The 17,926-nt window shown below is 36.9% G+C and overlaps 1 protein-coding gene across 1 annotated transcript; it reads right to left on the bottom strand.

The window, feature by feature from the left end:
• Window positions 1-493: 493 nt before the first annotated feature.
• On the bottom strand, window positions 494-7,713 carry LOC110764895 (histone-lysine N-methyltransferase, H3 lysine-9 specific SUVH4-like). The gene is made up of 16 exons (XM_021967938.2): window positions 7,015-7,713; window positions 6,646-6,675; window positions 6,038-6,088; window positions 5,866-5,928; window positions 5,161-5,215; window positions 4,892-4,998; window positions 4,199-4,378; window positions 3,449-3,547; window positions 2,795-2,893; window positions 2,330-2,379; window positions 2,144-2,232; window positions 1,889-2,048; window positions 1,602-1,707; window positions 1,329-1,511; window positions 911-1,144; window positions 494-830 (listed from the first exon to the last, which is right to left on the bottom strand). The coding sequence occupies exons 1-16, from the start codon at window positions 7,405-7,407 to the stop codon at window positions 717-719; spliced, it is 2,013 nt and encodes a 670-aa protein (XP_021823630.1). The 5' UTR covers window positions 7,408-7,713; the 3' UTR covers window positions 494-716.
• Window positions 7,714-17,926: the final 10,213 nt, after the last annotated feature.

Genomic DNA, 17,926 nt, shown 5'->3' with positions numbered 1-17,926 from the left:
CTTAAAGTCTGCTCATGGGAGAAGTTTATTATTTAAGAAAAATGGCCACTTGGATCTAGAAGGTTACACTGACACATATTATGCAGGGAAATATTACTGATAGACGTTCTACATCAGGTTACTTCAATTTTATTGGTGGTAACCTAGTTATGTGGCATAGCAAGAAGCAAAATGTTGTATCTCGATCCTCTAGAGTCTGAATACAGAGGGATTGCCTAGGGGGTTTGTGAAATATTGTGGTTGAGGTGGTTACTTGCTGAAATTGGGTTTAGATCAAATGATACTACAAAGCTCCACTGTGATAGTCAATCTGCATTTGAAATTGCTAACAATCCGATGCAACATGATTGAACTAAGCATGTAAAAGTTGTTCGGCATTTCATATAGTATATACATCCCTCTTTGAGAGAAGAATAAACATATCAATTTATCCTAATTACTTTTGAGTGTGCCTTGCTGCTAGTAAGACCATAAATTTATGTACCCAATCAACACTTCAAAATGAGAATATGATAACAATAACGAAGTTAATAATTATACAATATGTACCCACTACCATTTTCATTCAGCAATCTCCACCAGACCCGAGCCCCTCCAAAAAAAATATAAATGTAAAACACAGAAATCAAATTGGGTGCAATTCAAATGCAATTGAGATACACTTGACACATCAAATTGGATTCTGCATAAATCAAAGAACATACAGATCATGTGGCCTAGTACAAACGCTTTCGACAGCCATCTACACCACAATAGCAAAGCAACTTCTTTATGTTTCCATCAGGACCAACCACACTGTCGAGTTCATAACCATAGTCATATGTAAGTTCCTGCATATGCAACGTCGAATAAACCATTCATCATTCTGAGGTATATCAGCAACAAACAAAAATGAGAGAGAGAGACTTGCCTGCAACGGAGGTATGTTATCTGCAGCAAATAGCACGACTCTAGCTAGCCTAACATCATGATGAGAGCTCAAAACACACTGGACAAAGAGGTTAGGCTCGCAGCTGTGATTGATATATCTAGCAATGTTACCATAGGAACCAGCATCTATGCAAAACTCAGGCTCACTTTCTGATAGCTTGCTAAATCCTTTCTCAGCATCACCATTTGGAATAGACACATCGCACAATCGCTTCTGCAATGTAAAGATACTTCAGAGGAATGTATGACATATCAAAAGAATCAAATGTAACAGAAATATTCAATGAGAAAGACCACATCTCCAAACCAATAAGGTAAACAACACAGCATGCAAAGAACGAGTAGTAAAAAAAGTATTGAAAGTTCAATTCATCCATAGCAAACAGTTTAAACAATACCTCTCTTCCCCCAATCCCGTTCATTGTATGCCAGCAATCAATTTCAAATATATAGTCATTCTCTGATACGCTGTCTAGGTCATCATTCTTCCTAAGAACTCCAGTGTATTCACATACTGGTGCCCCAGAGGGAATAAAGTCCCAAGACCTAACAGCCCAGCCTTTGTCAGCTGTCCGATATACCTGTTCAATGAAATATTAAATTTATCAAATTTGTAAAGCACCAATGTAATCATCAAAGAAGCTTTAGGGAGTTGGTTGTAGTCATTAGACCTCAAGTCGATAATTTAATCCCCTCTGAGATGTACGGTTCACACAAGCAGGTCCACAGCCACAATTTGGACCACACTCAAACACAACAGCCTTCGGTTCAATTAATCTAAAAGGGATGAGAGGATGAGAGAGAGAGAGAGAGAGAGAGAGAGAGAGAGAGAGAGTTTCATCAATACATACACTTTAAAAAAAGGTTTGGTAGATCTCAAACAAGTAAAACAGCCGCGAAATTGAGACAACTGGAAAATAAGATAGTCTTAAAACTTATGCTATAATTCAAACCTTACCTTCCACCATCTCGAGCAACGTAAGGAAAATCTGAGCCATTGAGTTTAGCACAAGAGCAAGTCAGTGGATTGGTACAATTTCCTTTGCAACTGCACCCAGGAGCACTCGATGGAATGTTCACATCTTTTGCAACTTTAATAGATTTAGTATATGTAAGGCCTGCAATTTTTAACATTTTACCATGCAATTAGTAGGGGCATAATAACTACTGAGCAGTAAAAATAGTCTGGTACAAGTTGAGAAATGTAGCATACCTTCAGGCGCCATAGGAGGAACATCAATGACATTGGTAGCAGGAATGCAAATATTTTCTTGACCATTACAGATGTCCTTGCACACCAACCTAAAAAAGTAACATGCTTCCTTGGGTTTATATTGGAATGAACAAAACTGGGGGGAAAACAGAAAAACATTTAGGGAAAAGCTTATTGATTTCATACCCAGGTATTTCAGGCTGAACTTTAGACCCTCGGCCACGAATAAAATGAACCTGAAATTTTTTTGTCGCTTAAGCATCTCCAGAATTTTTAACTTGTAATGAAATTCCTTAACTATAATATGTAAAAAGATAATGCATCTAATATGTGTCCAAGAGTATAAGATTAGTATCAAATATATTTAAGGTAACTATTTTCTTTTCTAAATCTTGCTAATTTTCTGAACTATTGACAGTGAACTATATAAGGAGTATCATTATTTCCTACCCTTATGCTTAGTTTAAAAAGTTTGAACAAGAGCATAATGAACTAGCATCGACTTTTTATGGAAAGCCAATCGCATGCCAACCTAGCTCCAAGAGAATAATATATGAAAAAACTCTATAAAAGTTTTCTCACACTCTGTTCCTGTGTCACTAAATGAAATTTGCATATTGGATTTTACGAAAATGCAAAAGAAATGATAACCTGTTTGCTGAGCAATTTAGGTTGTCCTCCATCTCGCTTTAAACAGTACTTAAACACATCAAATCCAGCAGCACCCTTATCAGCCCAATAATCGACAACCTTCCGGGAAAAGAAAATAAGTAAAGAGACTTTAGCTGCTTAGTCAAATTTCATCCATATGAAAGAAAAAAAAACCTAGCAATTACTTTAGCTACATCTGTCGGTTCAGTTACCATGATGGGATTTGTTTGTCAGGGTTGCTAGCTTGACTTAAGGGCACCTTGACAATATCCACTAAACTCAAACCAAACTGCAGCTAAAAACTTCTTTATTTACTATTGTACAACTAACTGTGTTCCTTTTTCAATTTTCTGACCATGCGTTACTTTATGTGTTTCTTAAAAGAGCCATGATACACAAGCAAAGATTTCATGTGTTCATTTTTCTCATTTTTTTAACACATGAGTATACTTTTGATATGACTATGCCTTGCGGTAATGATTCCTCTCTCATTAAGAACCTTTGTTTTTGTTACATTGGGAGGAAAGAAACCCTGGGGTTCTGATCCTGGGTGCCAAGCAGGGGGAAGGAGGAGGGCCACAACCACTGTGGTAATCCCGCTCGACCCCATTAAGACGTTTGATAAACAATAACATACACATGAAAATGGCGAACCTTGTATAGTCCATCATATGTATAAACTTTCTTACTATAACTATTCACACATTTATGTCCTCGGATGACTCTAACAGGAATTGACTGCTCCATATTATTCTGCAAGAAAATAGGAAGACAATAAGTAAACAACATGCAGGGAAGAATATCTCACATCCATAACACATCATCATCTGGGAAAAAGTTAGTAACAAAGTGGACTCTAAAGCGCAAAGAGTATGTATGTGAAATAAATCATTGCCCAGATGCTTGGCATCATATGCTATGATGACATTATTGACAATTTTTGCACACTTCCACACAAATTGTTACGTATTGCATGAATATCTAAAGGAAGCAAAATTTATACAGAACTATTTTGTTCATCACTGATATTCATAACAATTTCGTCTACAAGGAGAATGCTGATTTCTAACTGTGGCAAATAGAGGAAGCTTTTATATCAATCAAGAGAACACGTGGTATTATTAAAATTGAAGGAATAAAACTCAACCTTTTTGCAATCGCTGCTCTAGGAGTCTGAGAAAAGAAAACTTCAGGCAAATAGTGTGAAAGTTCATGTCCAAATATCCTAGCATATTCTAATTTGTTTCTCATCTAATCTGTTGAGGAATAGTTCCTAGAATATACTCAGTGATAGCTGAAACAATTTCTATTACTAATTTGACTCAAGGAGAGAAAAAGAGATATATATCATAGAAAATATCAGAAAGAATTAAAGGAACAATAATCAGATTCCAGATGACGCACCTTAAGAGCCAAATTACCTCGAAGCAAAACTTGATGTTTAATTTGCTTTTTATCACCAAGTAAATCATGTCCACCTTGACCAGTATAGATAACTTCTTCTTTGTTATCAACATCATCTTCATATTGGCCGGACATCACAATTGATACTGCGAGTGGTAAGGTATAGCGTTTGTATTTCTCCTGCAACATGACAGAGGCTGATAAGATCAAAATAACTGTATTCACTTAGTTCACTAGAGCTCAAACTCATGTATTAAAAACCAACAAGAGCAAACACATTTGGAGAGAAAGAAACAATAATCAGAACTTAAGAACAACTCAGCACTATCATGCCCAATGGGTGGTATCGTTCAGTGCACCGAATCTAAACCAAACTCTAGTTGTGATGTACATATGGGTTATGAGTACAGTGGTGATCCCCATTATCACCTTCAACCCTTTCATTCAATTTTACTTCTAATTCCAGCTCAGTTCATAGAGCAAGAGCATGTTACAATCAATATAATGATATATACACACACACACACACACACACACACATCACTGAACTACACATAAAGATGATTTCATCTTTACCCTTGTATGTCTTTGTTTAATATGTGAACTCTTCCGTGGGGAACAGAATCTCTACATTAAATGCCACTTGTAAATGCATATAAATGCTTCAATCATTCCATTAAAGTAGATTGGTACCTTGCCTCTAGATTCTCCTATGTAATCGATTCCATTTAACCAGTGTGCATGAAACCCTACAGCCACCATTTCAGCCCGAGAGAAAAATTGATGCCCGACCTCAATACCTGCATCATTTATATTTACAAGCAGCAAAGTATTAAAAAAAAGGTACTCCTAAACGATTAGGCAAAGAAACAAAGCCAACATTCTCCGAATGTTCCCAACTAAAACCAGATAGCACTAGAAGTTAATATGTGGTCCAACCAGCAAAACTAAAAATTACCAACCTGGGACGTGACCAATTTTTCGTTCAGGGTATAAAATTTCATTGTTGCTCAGCATCTGCCATGAATTCAAACAGAAATATAAAAAGAATATTAAGAAAAAAGTTATCACAATTATTGTACGAGGCATTATAGCAGAAGTGTTATAAAGCCAGGTTACTATTCATTTTTGAAAGGATATAATCCCTGGTTACTTCTAAATACAAACTAGTTAAGTTATATGAATGTCCACAAAATTAAAAAGCAGAAAACCAGGCACCATAATAATTCCAATTTTTACGAGGGGTATACAGAAGTAGAAACGCAGATGTAGTTGCTCACATGAATGTCAGAAAAAGAAAGGTTTGCACCCAATTTTAAATTACTTTTGACAGTCTAACTACCTTTGAACAAAAATATATGACAAATAAAACGATGCATAGGGGACTTGTGTGTCCATGTGTAGCAAAGGACTTCTCAGTTCTTCACTTTTCCTCTACAAACATGATTGCAATGGGACATAAATATAAGTCCAAGAAACGAGATCACTATCCTCTCAAATCTAGAAAATGCATTAGAAATTATCATTAGTAACAGTCAAAATCACCAAGACATACATATCTATTGGTTTTGTCTATGGTGTAGTGTGATCAATGGTGAGTTAACTCAAGTCTTACGCTTCCTAGAAAATAATACATGTATCAGATCTCTATGCAGCATGCAACTTGCCTTAGAAATTGCCTTCAGATCGGGTCTCTTGGACTGCCTCTTATCGTCACATGCACTATCATTCTGCAATAGATTTTTGGATATGATGTAGTGTGATGAATGATATCTAACTCAGGTCCTACACATCAAAGAAAATAATATGTACAAATTTCACATATAGCACCCAACTTACCCCAGGTCTCCTGGAAGGTTCCTTAAGATCATCACAACATGCAGTTCCGTTCTGCAAATGTTTGTCAAACTAAAATAAATAATGATCACAAAGACCAAGATATCCACCCATCCTTTTTCCTTCCCTTTCTATAAAACGAGTATGAAAAATGAAGAAACAACTACTACCATCAACTTGCATCTATGAAGAAGAAACTTTTCAGCGGCCAATAGACGTGCCAACAAACAAGATTTGCTTCTATGCAACAATTAGGTGGGTGCAAGCTATATACAGATATTTGGCTCATCCTCAATCGTTTAAACTAATGGGCCTATTGGTTGTCTCACAATAAGGACGGATCTATGGTTAAAATAAAATAAGAATTAGTCTTCCTCTAAAAATTTCAGATTTGAGCAGGAATTTATAAGGCCTTCGAGAGAAAGCATTTCTTCCCACCACCCCTCAACAACCACTACAACTTCTTTTCTTTTGACCCTCATTATCGTTACTGATTACAGGCATAAGAACCAACTAAATTATTCATTCTCTCTGCAAGATAATATAAAAGATATATATAAATATTGTAACCGAAAAAAAAAAAAGATATATATAAATATATAAGTACTAACCTCCAGCTTACTGCATCTTTTCTCCTCTTCCTGCACAAAAGCAATAGACCTTGTAAGTTAAGAAACTTACTTGCAGTTGCAGAAAAGGGAACTTGCATTTGTCTATTTCAGAAAAATATCTTTAGTTATAAAGAATAGATTTTGAATGGGTTTGGCTTTTATTTCGTAACCGTAAAAGTTTAAACAGTTTGCTTTTATACCAAAAAGAAAAAAACAGAGTGATCGAAACACAAATTTAATAGCCTGCAACGCATTACAACAAAGAATATTATAACCACATTCAAAATTATTACAATTTTAAAAAACAAAAAGGGATATCAACACCAATCCACATAGCAAATAACACAAATAGACATTGTAAGTCAATACCTGAATAAAGTGAAGGTAATGCAAATTAAAAAGTCTGAGCGTCTCTTTCAAGCGTGCAGTGAAGCTTACACCGTTTTCATCAGTCAAACGTCCATCAGGGGCAAAAAAATCCGCACCACCATCTTCCACATCCGGGCCAGTCTTGGTCTCGCTCTCTCCATTTTGAGCTTCGACTTTTTCTTTTTCCTTACTCGATTTGGCATTGGACGCAGACTTTTGCGCCGGTGCTGAGGGTTTCTCAACCTTGGGTTTCTTCTTTGCAACGGCGTCGTTTTGGGCGGACTCGGATGTCCGTTTCGGACTGGGACCATAGTAGGGCCGTTGATCGTCGGGAAGGTTCTGCAGTCGAGGGCTAACCCTACGCTGGGCAGTGGAATTCTTCAACGCACCCATGGATTGACTATACCCACCGCCGAAATCCACACCGGAAACAAACGAAAACCAAAGGAGTGATTTTTCTCGGGAAGTCGGATTCAATGTCGGCACAGAGGAGAGCGAGATCAACTCCGAGAATCGCACCGATATGGCGACGGAGAATCCAAGAGATTTGGAGCCAAGCGACAAACTCGTGCCAAACAAAGAGTAGGGAGAGAGTTCGGATACTCGAGGTTGGAGACGTCTCTAGGGTTTTAAAAATCAAGACGTTGAAATATTACAGACTGATAATGGGAAAGTTCAAATTTGATCGTACTGGCGGGAACTAGAAAAGGTAAAACTAATTAGGATTTCAATTGGCCCGCTAATTCGACTAATTAACAACGCACGCGTGCAAGCCTTTCCAATAAATTCGGCTGATTCTGCTGGAGCTGGGAAGCTATAAACGATATGTCGTTTAATTATGAGCTCTCATCCTATTCAGCTAATGACAGGATTGGTTATGGGGGTTGGCTTGTAAGGTCAACCAATTACAATTGTAAAATATAACTTACCAAAATTGGTAGAGCCGAAATTTTGTATCCTACTTAGGGAAGTTAAAACTTTTATTTTCTTTTAAAAAAAGAGTTTTAAAATTTATTGATGCTCAAAAATGGTTCGGCACTTTTGGGCCCAACTGAGTGATGTCTTAGGCCTTTGGTATGCTTGGGTCTCAATGGAGCGATCGACCTGTAAGATGAAAAGGCTCTTCGATGCTTAAGCAAATACAGAGTGATTAGTAATCTAGATAGAGTAATGGCTAAGTTTGTCGAAAGTTCCAGTTACCTCCATTTTGGGACTTGTGCCCCTTTTATAAGTCTTGGGAAGTGTGCATGTTGTGTAGAATTTCGATGTGGGACTGTAGACATTCACTGTGGTTACTCCACGTGTCCAGTGGGCGTTTGGGGTCTGGTCTTGCGCTCGGCAGTCAGGGGTACCGAATGTTGTCTTACTGATCCCCTTTTTAGCCCACGTGTCGTTCCCTTATTGGTTTGTCAATTATGGTATAAACAAAATTCATTTTTTAAGATTAAAAAACTTGCTCAATATGCAATTTAAAAACTATTTTTAGAAAGAAAAAAAAATCAAGTATTTTGGTCTTTTTGAGTTTGAATTTTCGAAAACAGGGCCTATCAAAAAGATTTTGTGTTTGTAAAAGGTTAAATAACTTTTTGGTCACTAGATTTTATAAAAAAAAATTAATTTGTTCAATTTTTTTTTTGTCAAATTGTTCATTGTATTAACATGTACAATTTATAGACTTGTTGTTAGTTTTTCGTTAAATGATTGGGTTAAATACTTTTTTTGTCACTCAATTATAAATGAAAATTCAATTTGGTAACTGAGAATAAAAATTTAGCCAAAAACCATGCAAATGCTATGTTTTTTTTTGGTTGTCAAATCCATGTATTGTTATAGTTATGAATTTGAATTTTTGTGAATGGGGGGAGTGTGATAATGATTGAGATTATTATTGGAGCTTTTTTGAAGAAATAAATTTGCATTTATGTAAAACTGTTGTTGAGATATGAACTTATTTTGTCATGATATGATAATTATTATTTTAAAATCTATTTACTATTGGAATGTGTAAGAAAAAACCTCAGAAAACCATAAAGAAAGAAACCCTAGCTGTTGCTCCCTTTGGGGGTTGGCGGCCATCCTTTCTTCATATCCTCTCTTCTCTCATCTCATCTCCTTCCCTATATTTGCCCCCTTATTTTGCTTTGTTATTTTGTTTTGTAGTGTGTAAACAACTGTCCAGAAATGGTGTTATCGCTAAAATAGTTGTCGTCTCTTGGCTCACGTACACAAAGATTTGGCTTTAGTTGTCAGCCTTTAACATGGGTTTGGAGTTGCAAGTTGGGATGATGTGGGGTTGCGTCGGGTCCAAACTTAGCCGATACGACATTATGGGTTTAGCCATTATGGCGCTACAGATCTCTTCGGGTTGCCTCGGAAGATGTGGAGCGATGGTCCTTCTTCTTAGTTTTTGTCTAATAATTTCCAGGTACTCTTTAGAAGTTTGATGTTGTTTGTTAAATTTATTATTTTTAGCTTTTGGCTACATATCTGCCGTTTTTGCTGTTGGGCATAGAATTTGTATTGTAGGTTTGAATAGGCGTGTTTTTGTGATGTAGGACAAATCATGGGCATTTTTCTACAATGGAAATTTAGAAAAAGGAAGAAATTCAAATTCAGAAAATTGGGGACCATGTTTGAGCATCAATTATGGCACTAGGAAAACAAGAAAGGCTCGTTGGGATTTTTAGAGTGATTGACAAAGTTTGAAGCAATCAAGGATTCTGTCAAGATTCATACTTTAATGTTGTATTTTCTGTATTTAGAATAAGTTATCTATTAGGATATTATTTTCCTTATATGATTTTAACTAGGATTAACTAAATTAGAAATATTGTGGAATCTAGGGTTTCCTACGATTGTAGGGTTTTTTTGTCTTCCATTTAAGCCAACTCATGGTGGGATTCCGAGCCTCTACATTTACATATTGCGCATTTATCCGCATTTCGCAACATCTCAACCATTCTAATAATCTAACTGCTTAATAGATGACACATCATTAAACTTTTAAAAACAAAATCTAATAACTTAAAAATTTAATTAAAATTCGTAAAATCCAAAATTAAAAGAACCAGAAAACTACCACCAATGTCTTCGCCACCCCTACCCAAACACCCCCGCTGCTATAAAATCCTCTCTCACTCTCTCTCTTCACTCTTACACACCAACCAAACCACAGTGCCATCCAAGATACCTGCCATCTCTCTCTCACTAGCCCATTTGCATATTGTTATAGAGGAAAAACAAATAATTTCAATCATCAATGGCTGTGATGATTTTTGGCAGCCCCCCTCCCCCTTAACCTCTCGCTTGGTTTTTTGTTTTTATTTTATTTTTATTTAAACAATAAAACAATTATTAGTTTTAAATAGTTTTCCTGATAGAAAAGAAAAACAATTTTAAACAAATGATGTGTCATGTTTTAGACGGTTAGATAATTAGGATGGCTTAGATGTGGATAAATGCACAACATATAAATGTAGAGGCTCGGGATCCCACATGGCGTTGTATTTTTCAATTTTATTCATATTATTAATCAAATTTAGAGATTTAGACATTTTCTAGTGGATTCTAGATCGATGGTGGATTCCGCCATTGTTACTTTAGGGTTATTGTTCGATGGTGGATTCCAAATCTATTTGCTATTGGGATGTGTAAGAAAAAACCTCTCTTAAAAAACTATAAAGAAAGAAACCCTAGCCGTCGCCCCGTTTAGGGGTTGGTGGCCATCCTTTCTTCCTATCCTCTCTCCTCTCATATCCTCTCCTTCCCTATATTTGGCCCCTTATTTTGTTTTGTAGCGTGTAAACAACTGTCGTGAAACTTTGTTATCGTTGCAATCGTTCGTCGTCTTTTGGCTCACGTACACAAAGATTTGGCTTCACTTGTCAACCTCTAACATGGGTTTGGAGCTACAATGTTGGCTGATATGGCTGATTTTGATGAGGATGAAGCCCAATTCAAGGACATCAAGAATTCATTTCAGGATATTCCTCCCAATTCTTACCCTCTTATCATAACATTCCATATGTTCTTGATGATGCTTGATGGAACACTAGGGAACTCATACTTTGAAACATTCCTTGATGCAACAAAACTTACACACGGTCAATTGCAAAGTTTAAGATCAGTTGCTTTGCAAACCTTTATAAGGAAAAAGGAGGTTAAGTATGAGAGATTCAATTCATCTTACTGGCCCCATTTTAATGTCCAGTTAACAAAGAAGCTCGATGCTTCAAGAGTCTTTACAAAGATAATATCTCATATTAAAGGTGTTTTGGGAGCCATGGATGCAGGTGATGGTAAACTCAATTGCGACGACTATGTTCAATTGTCAGAGGGCCGTGGTGTAATAACCCGATCCTAAATTAATTTTTAATTATTAATTTATTCAAATAAAAGACAATTTTACCTTGGGAATATTTTAATAGGTTTAAAAGTTTACTTTTTGTTCAGGAAAGAATTTGAAGATTTGAGTAGTACCATTGCTTAGAGCACGTCAAGATGAGTCCGTAGACACGTAGTGCGCTCAAATCGAAGTTGTAACGGAGAAGTTATGATCAAAATAGTCCAGTGGCAAACCTGTAATTTTTCAAAAAGGGATTTTTTTAAATTTATTTTAAAACCTGGTTTCTTTTCTCTCTCTCTCCCTCCGGCCTCCTACCCCCCCCCCCCCGCGCAGATTTTCGCAGTGATTTCAGATGGCGAGAACTCCGCTGTTCGCCCATCATTTCCGACACCACCACTTGCAAACTTTTCCTCTCTATCTCCTCTACCCAGCCCACTCCTTTTCTCTGACCAAAAACCCGGCAATCGACGGTGGTTTGGAGAGGAAGAACCGGCAGAAACTGCCACCCTCGCCGGCGAAGTATTCGACCACCTCGAGCTGCGCCGTCACTTGGAACATGTAGCCCTCTCCTCCCTCTTGTTGTTTCCTAGGTTGTGAGACAGTGTAGGTGTCTATCGCCGCCGTATTGAGGCCGTGAAATTCCGGTTAAAACTGTGCATTTTTCGGCTTCGATCCGGCTATCTCCGGCCACTTTTTGGCCATGGTCCAAGAACAAAAGTTGCTCCATTCATTGTTCTGATCGTGTAGATATAAGTCTTGACTGCCGATTTGGAGATTTTTCGATCGCCGTAATCACTTTGGACACCCACGCACTGCCGAAGTGTGTGGCGGAGCGTGGGCATTGTTTGGGTGTCCTTCTTGGTCCTAAAATTACCTTCATGCCGTTCCAAGCACGACGGTATGCTTGGATTTCAATTTGGTTACCGTTTGATTGTCGATCGGATATTGCATGTTAAGCGTTATCCGGGTTCAATATGTTCGGACCGTTGGATCGTCTTCATTTTCAAATATGTTGATCTAGGCACTTCTAGGATCGTATAGGAATTCATGGATCAAGAATCGGAGTCTCGGATACTCCGATTCAATAATTCGAAGTTTAGATAAATGATAATCGTTCGATCGTGAGTGATCCGATCGTTCGATTAGGACCAAACTTCCAGGACATGTAAAGTAAACCTTGTTGAACCCGTAGGAGGTCGTAGTTGACCCAATTTAGAAAGTTTGACCCTCGGTTGACCTTGAGTCTTCCGAGGTTGTTTCACCCTTCGAGAAATGCTAGAACGACCATGTAAACGGGGCTTGACTATTTGTGAGCTTTTTTTATTACGTTTGGATTATGATCTTATGTTGTAGTGTTTTATGATATTCTTGGGTGTTATTCTGATATTCGAAGTTTATCTTGTTATTTATTTATTTATTATTATTATTATGAGTATTATTAAAGTATGTGACTGGGTGATATTGGATTATTTAAATGTTTATGAGTTATTAGGTAATCGCTTTTACTTTCTAAGGGTATCATACTATGTTTGGTTGTGTAAAGTTGGACCGGCTTATTAACTGGATTTTGGTGTGGACGAGAAATTAATTAAATATTTTATTATATGTTTAAATTTAATATATATACTCAGTGGCTTGAAAATGATGAATCATGGACACTAGTTCTTATTAGAATGTGGTATATACTTTAAGTGTAGTTGAGAACTGATTTTTTTGGAAAGTTGATATAGGAGTCGGAAAAATGGTTTTGTGGAATAAGGGAAAGTTTATGATAAGTTTTGGAATATGGTTTTCAAACCCACCATGGGAGCACCCCCCCCCCAGAGTTGTCTTTGAAACAGTTTTGTCATTTATGACAATGCCCCACGTGTTTTGAGGACGCTTGAACCGTGTGGTGTGAGGATGTGCATTCTCTGGCTGACTACATGTCCCCCGAGTGTTGCGAGGAATACGGCTCGGGTTGACTTTGTGTTACCGAGGCCTGCGTGGATGTGTCACATTATATGACACAAGGAATTGACGGTATAATGTGGGAAATAAATAGAAAATCATGGAATTGACGGTTCATTAGTGGAATTGACGGATCGTGAATGGGGGTACGCCTAGGTAGAGAGTATTTAAGTTTTAGATGTTTTAAACTAAAAAGGAGGATTTTATCTTGGTAGTTTTTGGGCGAAGGTTTTAATATATGTTTTCCTACTTAAGAGGCAAGAATTAAGAGTTCTATAAGTTTTAAGGATTTTTGTATAATTCATGATTATTTTCTTAAGTGAAGTTTTATTTTACCAGGATTTTATATACCCGTTCTTTTTCTCCTTGTATTTCTTTTCCAATTAAAAAGTTATTCTCCTCTCATTATTTTCTTTTCCTTTTCAGTTTCTTTTCACATTTGATTTTGCAAAACAGGAGGTAAACATACAAGTTGAATATGTAACTTGTCAACAAAACAAAGAGAAAGAACTACGTATGATTGATCCCTTTGTAAGGGTACGTAGGCAACCTAGGTTAACCTAGGTGCAGCCACAAAATAAACTGTTGAACTATGTTTTGAATTGGTTTAGATGCAACCCATTGTAATTGAGCAAAATATGGATTACTGTTAATTCTCATTTATAACAAGGTGAATGCCAGTGTTTCATTTATGTTGTGAATCACTGTTGATTTGAGTATGGACAAAATTCTTGTATGCTGAATGTTTGGGATTATAAAATCATGTTTTATATAGGTAAAAATTTTGGGAAACGAGCGAATTATAGGGGAGATTCTGCCGAATTTTCGGCAGAAGTCAAACTTGAAGAAAAAGAATTTTGGAAACTCAAAAAGGCATTTTGATCAAGAGTGCCCAGGTGTCGGACACGCACAGGGTTCGGCTCAGATTCCAAAGTGGAATTTGGGTCGGGTCCTGTCACGGGGTTCAAATTTATGCAAGCAAAAGAGAGAAAAAATATACGATATATTTCAGGCTTATGAAAAAATGAAGATGGAAAATGGTGAATTTGATTTGGCTGATTTTGTAATTGATCTTCACCGTCGTCTCAAGCATGAAAAATATGGGGGTGATCAAATGCACTTTGTTTATATTAATGAGGTCCAAGATCTCACAATGAGTCAAATTGCTCTGTTTAAACATATGTGCATCAACAATATTGATGAGGGTTTTATTATTTTTTTTGGGGATACAACACAAACAATTGCAAGGGGTATTGATTTTCATCAGTTCCAAGATATACGACATTTGTTCCACAAGAAGTTTGTGTTGGAATCAAGAAGCAATAAGCTTGAAGAAAGAAAAGAAAAGGGACAAATTTCAAAAAAAGAAAAAGAAAAAAGCGGATCCCTCTCTCTCTTTCTTTCTTTCTCTGGAGAGGGCTTGGAATCACCCCGTAGAATTCCATAGATTCTGACGAGATAAAGCTTCAGCGGAGCTGGAAAGAGGAAGAGGGAGACAACACGTGTAGCTTGTGAGCAAAATTAAACCAAAAAAAGGAGAAAAAGAGAAAAGAGAATGAAGGCATAAAGAAAAAAAAGAGCATCAGAGAAGCTTAATCCCCTTGCCTTACGCGGTAATTTATTCGATTTTTTTATATAGTCTCTCCCTCCTCTTCCTCCTTGTTTTAAATTCCTCTATCTCTCTATCTCCCGTCTCTTTCTCTTTCTCTTTCTTTCTCTCTTTGTGTCTCTATACGTGTTAAGCTCATAATTTCATACATATACATGCCCTATTTACTTACTTCTTTTGCTTAGTTTCTTAGATTTCTAAGTTATTTGCCTCCCTTTGTGTGTTTTGTAGGCAAATAGAGCAAGAGAGCATAATTCATGCAATTCAAGCATGTTAAGGCCTAATTTGGATGAATGGATGAAGAGCTTAAAAGACAAACTCATTTTGGCTACAGCACCCTGCCAGTCCAGTTCCGTAGGTCATATTGCAAGCTTTGTTTCAGCAACATACACAGCTCGGATGAGGCAGCATTCTTCATGCAAGTTGTTCCAATGGGTGTGTACTATAACATATCCAAAATTCAGCCCCATTGGATAAATATGGAGTCTGTTACCTAGCAAACACAGAGCCATGCTCAGGATGGATTTTATCAGCGCGCAAAATGAGTTAGCAATTTGTTTTGGCCTTAACTTCCTCCTCCGACCTTGGATTGGCCCAAATGATATATGGCTGGAAAGAAGACATTCTGAACTTCAAGTTTGAGTACTTAAAGTCTTAATTTACTTAAGGGAAGCCCAATTCGTAAGCCCTTGAAGTTGCTGGTCATGCTGACCTCAGGATGAGCTATTGTTTCTGGTTGGAAGCTTGGTCATGGTGAGCTAGGCATGAGCTATTGAGCTGGTTGGAAGCTTGGTCATGGTGACATGAAGATGAGCTAGGGCTGCTGGTGGGATTTATTGGTGAAATGCTTCAACCAATTCAAATTTTCTAATACAAGTGCATCAACCATTTCAGATTTTATAAAACAAGTGTTGTATGCATTAGCCATATTGAATTCAGATTTTTCACTTCCTTAGGCCTATAAATAGGGAGGTTCTCTAAGCTTGTAAACACACCCCAAGGGGGGGAGCTCTCAAACACTTCTCTAGAGCTCCCTTCCCTTCTCTCCCTCAAATTCTCTTAATTTTGCTTTCTAGTTCTCAATTCTAGCTTTCCTTTTGCTTCTTAGTTGTAATTTATTTTTCTTTGTTATGTAAATTTTTTTCTTAAGTTTTCAAGTTGAATTAGTTTCCAAGTTTCAATTATGGTTTTTGTTCTTATTCATTATGCTTATAAGTTAATATGCTAGTTTGAATGATTGATCACCATTTAGGCTTGCATGTTAGCTATCTTGGTTTGAATTAAGAGTAGACACCATGCTTTAATTCGAATTGAACTATGAATAGGAAGAGTATGTATGGACATTCGACAACAGGGATTAGATACATGCTTGGTTGTTTAAATTGTTCTTCTACGCTTAATGGGTTCCTAATGCTTAATTTCAGGTTAGACAACAAATGATCAAATTAGGGAATTAGGAACACAAGGTTATGACCACACACCATGGCTTAATCATACTTTAGCTAGAATCAATCCATTAATCTAATTGAACTTGGGAACTTATCTGCTTGAGTTAGTTATTTCTTTCTTCCTTGTTTTATTTATTTCCCTTCTTTTTCATTTCTGTTTTGTGTAGGGAAAATGAATTGAATCATTCAATCACCAATCCTCGTGGGATCGACCTCGCACTTACATACGTGTTGCGTCGATACAGCTGCACCAAAATGGATTCAGTTGCATCCTCAACTTGTGATACTCGCAAGTGCACGAACCGTTGGTAGTTTAGCGTATGTAAGTGCGAGGTCGATTCCACAGGGATTGGTGATTGAATGATCCAATTTAGTTTCCCTACACAAAATAGAAACAAAAACAAAGAACATGAAAGAAGGAAGAAAATAAGAAAGTAACTCAAGCAAATAAATTCCCAAGTTCAATTAGATTAATGGATTGGTTCTAGCTAAAGTATGATTAAGCCATGGTGTGTGGTCATAACCTTGTGTTCCTAATTCCCTAATTTGATCATTTGTTGTCTAACCTAAAATTAAGCATTAGGAACCCATTAAGCATAGAAGAACAATTTAAACAACCAAGCATGTATCTAATCCCTGTTGTCGAATGTCCATACATACTCTTCCTATTCATAGTTCAATTCGAATTAAAGCATGGTGTCTACTTTTAATTCAAACCAAGATAGCTAACATGCAAGCCTAAATGGTGATCAATCATTCAAACTAGCATATCAACTTATAAGCATAATGAATAAGAACAAAAACCATAATTGAAACTTGGAAACTAATCAAACTTGAAACTAAAGAAAATAATTTACATAATGAAAAGTAAAGTGGAACTAAGAAAAACTTAAGGAAAATTTCAACACAAAAGATTTCATTACAACAATTGAAAACTAGAAAGAGAAACTAAGAGAATTTGAGGGAGAGAAGGGAAGGGAGCTCTAGAGAAGTGTTTGAGAGCTCCCCCCCTTGGGGTGTGTTTACAAGCTTGGGAAACCTCACTATATATAGGCCTAAGGAAGCTGAAAATCTGAATTAAGTATGGCTAATGCATACAACACTTGTTTTATAAAATCTGAAATGGTTGATGCACTTCACTAATGCATACAACACTTCCATTATAAAATCTGAAATGGTTGATGCACTTCACTAATAAATCCCACCAGCAGCCCTAGCTCATCTTCATGTCACCATGACCAAGCTTCCAACCAGAAATAATAGCTCATCCTGAGGTCAGCATGACCAGCAACTTCAAGGGCTTACGAATTGGGCTTCCCTTAAGCAAATTAAGACTTTAAGCACTCAAACTTGAAGTTCAGAATGTCTTCTTTCCAGCCATATATCATTTGGGCCAATCCAAGGTCGGAGGAGGAAGTTAAGGCCAAAACAAATTTCTAACTCATTTTGCGCGCTGATAAAATCCATCCTGAGCATGGCTCTGTGTTTGCTAGGTAACAGACTCCATATTTATCCAATGGGGCTGCATTTTGGATATGTTATATTACACACCCATTGGAA

Source organism: Prunus avium, chromosome 1 (genome assembly GCF_965620075.1).
Source record: "Prunus avium chromosome 1, drPruAviu1.hap1.1, whole genome shotgun sequence".
NCBI lineage: Eukaryota > Viridiplantae > Streptophyta > Magnoliopsida > Rosales > Rosaceae > Prunus > Prunus avium.
This window is presented reverse-complemented; position numbering and strand designations above follow the sequence as displayed.